The sequence below is a fragment of the Capricornis sumatraensis genome, chromosome 7 (genome assembly GCF_032405125.1).
Source record: "Capricornis sumatraensis isolate serow.1 chromosome 7, serow.2, whole genome shotgun sequence".
In the NCBI taxonomy this organism is placed as follows: Eukaryota; Metazoa; Chordata; class Mammalia; order Artiodactyla; family Bovidae; genus Capricornis; species Capricornis sumatraensis.
The window spans coordinates 92,924,032-92,936,578 of NC_091075.1; the positions used below are offsets into that span (position 1 = coordinate 92,924,032).

The 12,547-nt window shown below is 37.7% G+C and overlaps 1 protein-coding gene across 1 annotated transcript in view; it reads right to left on the reverse strand.

Moving 5' to 3' along the window:
* CDKL2 (cyclin dependent kinase like 2) overlaps window positions 1-12,547 on the reverse strand; it is a 38,828-nt gene that overhangs the window by 8,992 nt on the left and 17,289 nt on the right. Inside the window, exons 5-9 of the mRNA XM_068975272.1 lie at window positions 10,952-11,091; window positions 8,275-8,363; window positions 6,362-6,497; window positions 4,629-4,927; window positions 2,373-2,466 (exon numbers count right to left, since the gene is read on the reverse strand). Coding sequence (XP_068831373.1) covers window positions 2,373-2,466; window positions 4,629-4,927; window positions 6,362-6,497; window positions 8,275-8,363; window positions 10,952-11,091 — 758 coding nt within the window. The remainder of the gene's footprint in view (window positions 1-2,372; window positions 2,467-4,628; window positions 4,928-6,361; window positions 6,498-8,274; window positions 8,364-10,951; window positions 11,092-12,547) is intronic.

Consider the following 12,547-nt stretch of genomic DNA (forward strand, 5'->3'; position numbering starts at 1 on the left):
ATATTCTCTGAACTACTCTGCCTCCCAGAAAGTCTTCAGAAGTCCTGTGGTGAACTTTTGAGTTTCTTTATTTTGGATGTTTCTATTTACTCTTTTAATAGAATTAGTGCTAAGCCTCAAGTTTCAAAACAACTATAAAATAATTAGTTAAAAAAAAAACTATCCACAAGCAAAAAACAATAAAATAAAATAACCAGTACAAACTACTAGATTTGTACACTCAAAAAGTGACAAGTTAAAATACATAAGAGATGTTTATAATAGTATACTTATCTACATCTCAGAATCAGGGTACAAAGCATGGGAGAAGGGTATTGATATTCAACCTAGAAGTTGAAGAAAGTGTATGCTTAGTTCTGCCTCTGTTAATTTTCATTAAGAAAAGACTCCATGGGTCTTCTTCCCACTAATCTTTACCTCCTTTCTTGAGTCCCTGCTCCAAAGGAAGATAAACAGAAATGAGATCTGTTTATCAGCCAGCGTTGACTATGTAATGCCTGAAAGAAGCCTGATATCAATTGCAGCAAACAGTGTTGAGCCAGCTACTTTGAAAAGCCTTGCTGATTAAAATAGTCTTCCAAAGCAGATCAGGAATGTAAAACACACAAAAAATCCATAAATAAATGAGCAGAGTATAGCAAAAAAAAAAAAAAAAGGAAAGTACTATGGATACAGAAATTATAGGCTAAAGAATAGTTAAAAGAAAAATAAATGCAATGTCTCAATCATGAGAGATAGGAAAAGAAGGGTATACTTTTCAGCTCTGAGAATGATGAGAGAGGTAGAGAAGGGAAAATTGTGAGAAAAATACTCCTTTGGAAATATACATCCATACCTCCCTATTCCTGGCAGAAGAATCCATTCACCACATTTCTTAAGCAGTTTAAATGCATGTGACGCTACTCAAGCTGTGGGGCAGAACAGTAATGAAAACAAAGAAAGCACAAATTCCTCCTGGGACGTTTCCATTCAGGGAAAGGGGTAGCGGGGAAAGACATTATATAAATAAGAGAATACAGAGGATGTCAGGTAAGGTAATTAGGGATGGGGAATTAAACAAGGGGAGGGAAGAAAATAATAGGAGACAAAATTAGTTAAAATATTTGAGAAGACTTCACAGTAAGATTTCATCGAAGTCAAGAAGGAGAGAAAGCAAATTCTTTGGATTATCTGGGGTAAGGACACTCTAAAAGAGAGGAAACAGCAAGTGCAAAAACCCAAATGTGGGAGCATGTCTAGCCACGTTCTAGAAATAGCAAGGAAATCAATGTGATTGGACTTGTTTACTTGTTAAGTCATGGCTGACTCTTTTGCAAACCCATGAGCCCCCAGGCTCCTCTGTCCATGGGATTTCCCAAGCAAGAATACTGGAGTGGGTTACCATTTCTTACTCCCAGGGGATCTTCCAACCCAGGGACTGAACCTGTGTCTCCTGCATTAGCAGGTAGATTCTTAACCACCATCAAGCTGGAGGGACTGCAGTGATCAAAACGAGAGTAGCCAGGAGTGGGATGGAGGGATGGCGAGGGTAAATCACTCAGGGGCCAAAAGGCCCTGAAAGCACTTGGGTTTTTCTCAGAGATAAGAAGCCAACAAACGGTTTTGAGTGGAAGAGCAACGATGATTCAACTTCACTTTTAGAAGACTTCTGGCCTGATAATACTCCTCTAAACCTTCAGAAGACCTCTGAACCTTGACATGATTCTACTACTGCAATCTGACACTATGTTTTAATTTGTTTATTCTCTACTAGACCACGAGCTCCTTGAAAAAAAGATTAACTTATTCTTCTCCATGTTTTCTGCTTAATAGATAATAAATATGTTAAGTGAATAAATAGAATATTTCTACCAGATATCTGATCTGGGTAAGAAAAGATAATTTACCTTTTCATCTACTCTATAAAAGTACTGATCACCAAACATTAGGTTAAGAAAATTTATGATCACTGAAAAAAATTTAAGCAGATGTCATTTTAATAATAACATCTTTTTGACTGAAGTATAGTTGATTTACAATGTTGTGTTAATTTCTGCTGTACAGGAAAATGATTCAGTTATATATACATTCTTTTTTATATTCCTTTCCATTATGGTTTATCTTAGGATATTAAATATAGTTCGTTGTGCTATATAGTAGGACACTGTTGCTTATCCATCCTATATAATAATAACACCTTACATTTAAATTTCTAGATTTATAAAACTTAAAGTTGACTTTGATAGGCTGGGAATGATATATACATAGTTAAGCTTCTACATTATGATGTGTCTCCCAACAAAACTCTCAGTTCTTCACTACCATGTTTAATATTAATAAAATCTAGAAATGACTAATGCTTGCTCCTCTACCACTGAGAACAGTTCACTTACCAATGTGGTCACATTAATATTATAAGCTCCTGGTGGAGAATGTTTATTTGGTTTAACAAATGGAATACAATACTTCTTGGTTTTCTCATCCACTCTGTAACAACAACAACAAAAAATTATGTTAGAATCAGCAGTAATTATTTTTTTCAAGCACAAAATTAAATGACCCAACACCAAGTGACATGAACAGACATGAATTTGAGCAAACTCCAGAAGATAGTAAAGGACAGGGAAGCCTGCTGTGCTGCAGTCCTGGGGTCGCAGAGAGTTGGACACGACTTAGTGACTGAACAAAAACTTACCACCAAGTGACATGCAGTTTAATCAGAATTTATTGCCTATTCTTTTCATTCCAATCCCTAAGAAAGGCAATGCCAAAGAATGCTCAAACTACTGAACAATTGCACTCATCTCACACGCTAGTAAAGTAATACTCCAAGCCAAGCTTCAACAATATGTGAACCGTGAACTTCTAGATGTTCAAGCTGGATTTAGAAAAGGCAGAGGAACCAGAGATCAAATTGCCAATATCTGCTGGATCATCGAACAGGCAAGAGAGTTCCAGAAAAACATCTACTTCTGTTTTATTGACTATGCCAAAGCCTTGATTTTGTGGATCACAACAAACTGTGGAAAATTCTGAAAGAGATGGGAATACCAAACCACCTGACCTGCCTCTTGAGAAACCTGCAGGCCAAGAAGCAACAGTTAGAACTGGACATGGAAAAACAGGCTTGTTCCAAACTGGAAAAGGAGTACATCAAGGCTGTATATTGTCACCCTGCTTATTTAACTTATATGCAGAGTATATCATCAGATGCTGGGCTGGATGAAGCAAAAGCTGAAATCAAGATTGCTGGGAGAAATATCAACAACCTCAGATATGCAGATGACACCACCCTTATGGCAGAAAGTATAGAACTAAAGAGCCTCTTGATGAAAGTAAAAGAGGAGAGTAAAAAGTTGGCTTAAAGCTCAACATTCAGGAAACTAAGATCATGGCATCCATTCCCATCATGGGAAATGGAAGGGGAAACGGTGGAAACAGTGGCTGACTTTATTTTGGGGGGGCTCCCAAATCACTGCATATGGTGACTGCAGCCATGAAACTGAAAGACGCTTACTCCTTGGAAGGCAAGTTATGACCAACCTAGAGAGCATATAAAAAAGCAGAGACATTACTTTGCCAACAAAGGTCCGTCTAGTTAAGGCTATGGTTTTCCCAGTGGTCATGTATGGATGTGAGAGATGGACTATAAAGAAGGCTGATTGCTGAAGAGTTGATGCTTTTGAACTGTGGTGTTGGAGAAGACTCTTGAGAGTCCCTTGGACTGCAAGGAGATCCAACCAGTCCATTCTAAAGGAGATCAGTCCTGAGTGTTCATTGGAAGGACTGATGTTGAAGCTGACACTCCAATACTTTGGCCACCTGATGCGAAGAGCTGACTCATTTGAAAAGACCCTGATGCTGGGAAAGATTGAAGGTGAGAAGAGAAGAGGACAACAGAGGATGAGATGGTTGGATGGCATCACCAACTCAATGGACATGAGTTTGAGTAAATTCCGGGAGTTGGTGATGGACAGGGAGGCCTGGCGTGCTGTAGTCCATGGGTTCGCAAACAGTCAGACACGACTGAAGGACTGAACTGAACTGAACTGTACTACTAAATGCCCACAGCCACACCATGGAGCAGCAGACATGCAAAACCAATTATCTCTTTTATTACGACAACCTCTTTTTGTGTTATTAGACTAAACAGCTATAGAGAGTCTCTTCACCTTAAATAATACAACTCTATTTTCTTAGGACTCGGTAAATTTTTTGATCAAACACTAATAATTTTCATCACACTGGCCAAGAAGTCTTTTGAAACAGCAGCCTGACAAGAAGGAATAGCAGGGACTTCCCTGGTGGTCTAGTGGTTAAGAATCTGCCTTGCATTGCAGGGGACATGGGTTCAATTCCTAGTCAGGGAACTGAGATCCCACATATGACAGAGCAACTAAGCCTGTGCACCTCAACTACTGAGCTGTGCCCTCTAAAGCTGGTGAGACACAACTAGAGAGTCTGTGCACGGCAATGAAAGATCCTGTGTTTTGCAAGTGAGACTTGACACAGCCAAATAAATAAATAATTTTTTTAAAAATGAATGGTATCCAAAAGTCTGAAAGTAATAATGCAGGTGGTTGGACTGATTAATATTTGCAGCTTGTAAATATGTAAAAACATTTTGTTCTTCTTTTCCTAATTCATACCTGTAACTCTGAATTCCTGAGATAGTTCCCAATCCAGAAGTAATAGTGGGAGCCGTTGCAGAAAGATTGTGTGTGAGTGGGGGAATTGCCATGCCTGGATTTCTTGTTTGGTCCACGCTGCCGTTGCTGCAATCTCGGAGGCTTGTTGAAGGCACTATTTTGACGGGGCTCATCCCATTGTCATTGAGACAGCTGGCATTTGAAGCTCCACTTGCTTTTTCCACTTTTTCTCCATCTGTTTTTGATCCTTTTATTTTAAATACTTTAGAATCCTTAGTTTGGGGATCAGCATTGGTATCCTGTTATAAAATGTTAACAACATTAATGATCTGAGGAGAAGGAAAAATCACCTTTTCCTATGAAGTACTTGTCAACAAAACCAGAATTCCAGACAGAACACCTTCTTGTGCTCCGTTTTTTTTCTTATTTTACCTATGGAAGTAAAACTAAACCTGGGATTCTCAGTCAGACACCTATTTCAAATGAAAATGCAACTCATACTAGCTCTGACATATATATATAAGATTTAATGATGTATACACAGAACTTCCCTCGTGGTCCAGGGGTTAAGAATCTGCCTGCCAATGCAGGAGACACATGTTCAGTCCCTGATTCAGGAAGATTCTACTTGCCAAGAGGTAATTAAGGCTGTGAGCCACAAGTTCTGAAGCCCGAGTACTGCAACTGCTGAGCTCATGCCCTAGAGTCCGTGCTCCACAATAAGAGAAGCCACTGCAGTGAGAAGCCCACTCACTGCAACTAGAGACAGCCCACATGCAGCAAAGAAGACCAGTGCAGTCAAACATAAATAACTTTAAAAAAATTATATATACACATTAGCAGGTATACACATATCAAATTATATTTCAGTGGAAAACAATGAAAGAGGACTCCAGCATGCTGACTTCTGTTCTCTTGTATTTAGAGTCAGGGAACACAAAATTGAGTCCTCTTTCTTCTTTGGGTTCATTTGAGAAAATGTGAGTGAGTTGGTGGTAGATTTGAATTATCTTACTGAGAACAGATTCTGCATAAATTACCAAGAAAAGTAAATTTCAAATAAACTGAGTACCCAAATCTCAATTTTTAAATGCTCTGCTGCTGCTGCTAAGTCACTTCAGTCGTGTCCGACTCTGTGCGACCCCATAGATGGCAGCCCACCAGCTTCCCCTGTCCCTGGGATTCTCCAGGCAAGAACACTGGAGTGGGTTGCCATTTCCTTCTCCAATGCATGAAAGTGAAAAGTCAAAGTGAAGTTGCTCAGTCATGCCTGAACCTCAGCGACCCCATGGACTGCAGCCTTCCAGGCTCCTCCATCCATGGGATTTTCCAGGCAAGAGTACTGGAGTGGGGTGCCATTGCCTTCTCCTTTAAATGCTCTACTTTATAGAAAATTCTAAAAATTCTATTTTTCTCTCCTATTATCTAAGGGGGAAAAATGGTGTATGTATTTGCATATGAGTGTACACATGCATGTCTAAATGTTCTTGAATGAGTATGATTTACTGACAAGCCCTATCGTACAGATTTGTGTACAGTAGGCACAGTACATGATATCCTAAGATGTTTTTCAAAACAGGTAATGTCTACAGAAAATACATTTTTATACTAAGCTAAAAGTGAACTTGTTAACCACCCGGGAAACTTTTAAGATCTTCATATCCCATACCTCCCTCAAATTTAAGGATATATTACACTTGAAATTTAATATGCATTAAAACATGGAAATTTACCTGTACCACAAGTGTTTTTCTCTCTTCACCCAAAGACTCATCCTTTTCCTTTTCCTTCTTTCTGATTTGAGATTTTTTAGATAAAGAAATGTTTCTGGAATCTTTCTGTACTTTTAACTGCAGTTCCTGAGGAAACCTACATAAAAATACATTTGTCAATAAGACTGTATGAAACAGATAAATCTAGGAAAAATTGGTGTTCAAGATACTTATCTTTAAGAATTGAGTACTAAACTAGACTGTGTTATTCAAAATGAGAAATGAGGTTTCCGCAGATCACTGGGGATCTCTGAAAATCTTTCAGGAGGTTCATAAGATCAAAGCTCTTATCTTATTATGAAGGTGACTTCTTTTTCACCATCTGACATTTGATGAAATAAAAAGCAATGGGGGCTAAACTGCAGGTACTTTACCAAGATTGAAGCAGAGGCATCAAACTTTACAGACCTTACACAGATTTTATTATATTCTTCTAGCCACAAGTTCTCAAATTTAAGTTGGGGAGGGGGCAGTTTTAAGAACGTCCCTGATGGAACAGTAAATATATGTATTTACTGTTAAGTCTATACCCCTGAAAAGGTACCTTTGCTGCAAATCAAAGTGCAATGGCTGTCTTAAGAAAAGCACTTGTGTAGCTGGTTGAGTTACAAGCTAAACCAGCCACTTTCTTCATGGAACATTATTACTTGAAAAACTGACAGAAAAATTATTACTACTCAGACTTGGGGTAATCAGCAGATATTTTCTTTTAAAAAATGAACAAAGGAGTTTGTTACTTCAAGGAAAAATCCGATAATATTTGCGTTAATGATAAAATTCACACTTTCATAAAAAATTAGAATTTCATTCAACTTGTATCCACTACTGTGAACTTAGCAGATTCCTAATACTAAAGGTTTTTCTGATGAGAATGTAACTTTTTTATATAGTCCAATGAAATGTCAACATTATTAAATAAAGCTCTATATAAGTTAGCAAAAGAGTATTTTCCAAATGACTAATGAATGATTCTACAAAAGCATGCATGATCTACTCAAAGTGCAAGACAGACAAGTGGATTTTAATGTAATGGGAAAAGAAGTTCATTGATACGGTTTCAGATTCCACAATACAAGCAACCTTTAAGAAACTACCACTGTCAAGCTTTGGTACGGTATCAAAGTTTTTTGGTATGGAATCAAAGAAAAATACCCACGGTGACCTAAAACAACTATCAAAATTCTCTTTCATTTTCCAACCACATATGTATGTGAGGCCACAATTTCTCTGTGTATTTCAACCAAAACAACATATCATAAGAAATCGAATGTGGAAGCAAATATGAGGATCCAGTTATCTTTTACTAAGTTAAATAATAAATAGATTGGCAAAAACATAAAGCAATGCATTGCCACTTATCTCCCTATTTTTTGTTTTGTCAGCTGTACTGATGCCCGCAGCTGGAGCAGCACAGGAGACCATGCCAGCTACTCTGGCACCCACAGGTTTGGCACATCAGGGTCTCCATGTGCATTCACAGAGTCAGCAGTGTCATAGGACTGGGTGTGGTGTAAGTTCAGCAGCAACAGGAGATGACACCTTTGCAAATACATCGGGACCCAAGATAATAGCATCGCACAGCTGATAGCAAGACCAGAAATCAGTGACCCCTGAGTGACAGAGGTCATCACAGGGACAGAAAGAATGGCATGAAGGGACTGCTTTGTGAAAACCAAGGGCCCTAACTTAGCAAATACAGGGAACCACTCCTAGGAATGTGTTGTTGCTAAGGGTGAATGGAGGTCGGGTGGTAAACATTTGAGATCCTGTTAGAATAGGTGGGTACAGAAATACTGTTTGTTACTGTTAGGTACTGCTATGGCAGCCTTACTTTTACTCTAGGTTGATGTGACATAGAACACATAGTACCATACCTCTCAGCAAATCCATCCATATGGAAGAAATCATGGTGCAGGAGCTCAGCACAGAAGGGCCTTTTGTCTGGGTCAATATGTAAGCATTTCTGGGAAACCAAGGAATATATATCAGTTCAGTATATATAGTTCATATCAAAGAAAAACTGCCTACATTTACATGTGTAAACATAGAAAATTCTTCTTCAGAGTCAATTAATTTTAAACATCTATAATAAGTGATAAGGAATAAAGCACAAATCTAGACAGTGACCACCAATGACTGCTAATATCACAAAAAGAAAGACCACCAGACATTCAGTGTCTCTGAATATATAAACCTCTTATGAACTATTCTTGCCAAAAATTCAACCTAACTCCAATCAAGCTCTAGCTCTACTATGAGTTTATACAAAATATGGGAAATGGAAGAACATATTAAATAATACTATGTGAAAAATTCTATGGGACACACAACCTATTTTCTTTAACAGATAAATGGCAAGGTTTAAATAAAAAACAAAGAGGTGAAGAGGAGCTTGTAAATTGTCTTAAAGAGACATATCAACTGATTGTGATCTCTAGACTTCATGTGGATCCTAATTCAAACCATAAAAAGGAATTATGAGAAAATTAATGAAACTTTGAGCAGTGATTAGACATTTTACATTATGAAATTTTTGAGAATTTTTAAAATTTGCAGTATTTGCAGAATGGAAGGGAAGGGAACTACTCTGCGCTTATTATTGTGCTAGACACTTGACATAGATGATTTCATTTTATCTTGTTCTTTCATTTTCATATACATTTTATTATATCTTGTTCTGTCCCAGTGTTACCACTCACAGCTAGTAAAAATAGAAGGGACTCAATAAGTAGCTTTACATGAACAAGAAAATTATACAAATAATTAAGGTATTTATAAGTGAAATACCATAATATCTGCAATTTGCTTCAAAATACTCCAAAAAAAATGTTGCTGAGGGAATTCCCTAGTGGTCCAGTGCTTAAGGCTCTGTGGTTCCACTAAGGGGGCACAGGTTCAACTCTTAGCCAAGGAAATAAGATCCCCAGGCCGCACAGTAAAAAACTGATGAGGAAAATAAAATTCCTAAGTGTGTGGAAAGGACAGATGAAATATTTTCCAAAGATTTCTAACCATTGTAGCTAATGACCAGCTTATGGGGGTTCGTGACACCACTATTTTTTCTACTTCCTTTTCTATGTTTAAGATTTCCTATAATAAAATGTTCAAAAAGTCATATGATTCTACCATAAGGGGCATAAGCTGGACAATCATTTTACCTTTATTCCTTTTAAATCTCTTTACAGACAGATCATAAAGCTAGTCTAAATAAAGAATATTTGGATCTGTTACATTATGTAGAAAAGTAACAATGTATTTTTCTAAGAACTTGTTATAACTATTCATAAGCTTACTAAGCTTTTTTAAAATGAGTTAGTTTATTTAAAGAAGTAAAAAAGCAAAAAATATCTTAGTGACCCTGCTTTTTTAGAGATATTTATTTTATCGACTTTAGGACAGGAACCTCCCTGGTCGTCCAATGCGTTAAGACTTTGTGCTTTCACAGCAAAGGGCATGGGTTTGGGTTTGATTTCTGGTCAGGGAACCAAGATCCAAGATCTCACATGCCACATGGCGTGGACCACCCCCCCAAAAAAACAACACTTTAGGACAATCCTAACTAATGAAATTTTTTTTGAACTAATACTTTCAAAAGGTCCACTTTTTTTTTTTTAATTTAATTTAAAAATCTTTAATTCTTACATGTGTTCCCAAACATGAACCCCCCTCCCACCTCCCTCCCCATAACATCTCTGTGGGTCATCCCCATGCACCAGCCCCAAGCATGCTGTATCCTGCGTCAGACATAGACTGGTGATTCAATTCTTACAAGCAACTTATGCAGCTCAATTCCAGAAAAGGTCCACTTTTAAAAACAATTTGATCCAGTGAGAATGTCCCTAATATCTTCCTCAATTAAATACAAGGCAAAGGTGATGATCATGTAAAAATTAGCTTCAGTGAATCTAGTGGTTGAACAAAACCGCTTTTTAACAATATACTACAGAACATGATCTGTAGACCTTAATACTTTAAATTAAAGCCCTAGACTTTAATACTTCTCTACTTGTCTTTTTATTTTCTTATCCTATTTTCTTCTCTTTTCCACTTATACAAGGCCTACATTTTAAATGTTAAACATTAAAAACACATCATTATGGGACTGTTTTCACACTTAAAACACACTAGATAATACAAAATGATTTTTTTAAAAAAACAAGCAAAATTTTCAGGCCTTTATCTCTGACATTCCTCCATCTCTGTTCCCACCAAATTAAACTCTTTCTTAATGTTGTTGTTGTTGTTCAGCGGCTAAGTTGTATCCAACTCTTTGTGTCCCCATGAACTGCAGCACACCAGGCTCTCCTGTCCTCCAATGTCTCCCCGCATTAGCTCAAATTCCTGTCCATTGAGTCAGTGATGCTGTCTAACCATCTCATCCTCTGCCGCCCCCTTTCTCCTTTCTTAATGTACAAAAATTTAAGTTGTCAGAGGAAACTGTTGACCGAAAAGATCAAGTAGATCAGAAAAGAAAAAGAAAAAATCAAATCCCCATAATATAAATTCCCTGTCAGAAAGAGCAAAAAAAAAAAAAAAAAAAGTATTGATTACCTTTGCTAAATCAATCACAACTTCAGAGAGTCTGGGATAGCGTCTTTCAAGAGGTACCGTTTCTTTGATTTCAGGCAACCTCACTCCAGCAAACACAGGATTTTTATAAAACAGCTCCTGATGTCTTGGAATTAGATTCCCTGGCAGTGAGAATGGCACACATCTCTGTCATTATGCATCACAGGACAGGCGGTGAGGAGTAGAGTTGAGAGGAACTCAGTATGTAAAGTGGGGACTCTCTCAGCATGCAAAAGCAACCAAAGACAGTGCTCTTATTGTGGTGGTGCCTGGCAGTCATTATGGTGGTTTTGACACAAAGTCAACTCAAAGGAAATTGACATTCATATCTCAACATACTCATTCAAAAAGTTCCCACACCACTGTGTAGAAACTTGAAGACATGAGGGTGGAGCTTAGGAAAAGGACAGGTAAAGAACATTGTATAATTTCTTATAATTGTATAAAAAAATACTTTATTTCCAACAACAAAGCACAAAATGCTGACCCAAAGTGAAAATACTAATAGTTGTATGGTCAGAATCTAATCTAAATAAATAACTTCCACTCTTTAAGAATTTGATTTTTACCCAAGTGATTTTTGCCTGATTTAACCACTTTCAATTTTAATATCTAACCTAATATAAAATACCCAGATAACCACGATGGTTGATCAATCACCTAGAGCCAGACATACTGGAATGCAGTCAAGTGGGCTTTAGGAAGCATCACTACGAACAAAGCTAGTGGAGGTGATGGAATTCCAGTTGAGCTATTTCAAATCCTAAAAGATGATGCTGTAAAAGTGCTACACTCAATATGCCAGCAAATTTGGAAAACTCAGCAGTGGCCACAGGACTGGAAGGGGTCAGTTTTCATTCCAATCCCAAAGAATGCTCAAACTACCCACAACTGCACTCATCTCACACCCTAGCAAAGTAATGCTCAAAATTCTCCAAGCCAGATTTCAACAGTAAGTGAACTTCCAGATGTTCAAGCTGGATTTAGAAAAGGCAGAGGAACCAGAGATCAAATTGCCAACAACCATTGGATCATTGAAAAACCAAGAGAGTTCCAGAAAAACATCTACTTCTGCATTATTGACTACGCCTAAGCCTTTGACTGTGTGGATCACAACAAACTATGGAAAATTCTAGGGAATACCAGACCACCTGACCTGCATCCTGAGAAATCTGTATGCAGGTCAAGAAGCAACAGTTAGAACTGGACATGGAACAACAGACTGGCTCCAAATCAGGAAAGGAGTATGTCAAGGCTGTATATTGTCACCCTGCTTATTTAACTTCTATGCAGAGTACATCATGCGAAATACCAGGCTGGATGAAGCACAAGCTGGAATCAAGATTGCTGGGAGAAATATCAGTAACCTCAGATACACAAAAGATACCACCCTTATGGCAGAAAGCGAAGAAGAACTAAAGAGCCTCTTGAAAGAGGAGAGTGAAAAAGTTGGCTTAAAACTCAACATTCAGAAAACTAAGATCATGGCATTTGATCCCATCACATCATGGCAAACAGATGCAGAAACCATGGAAACAGTAAGAGATGAGAGACTTTCTTTTGGGAGGCTCCAAAATC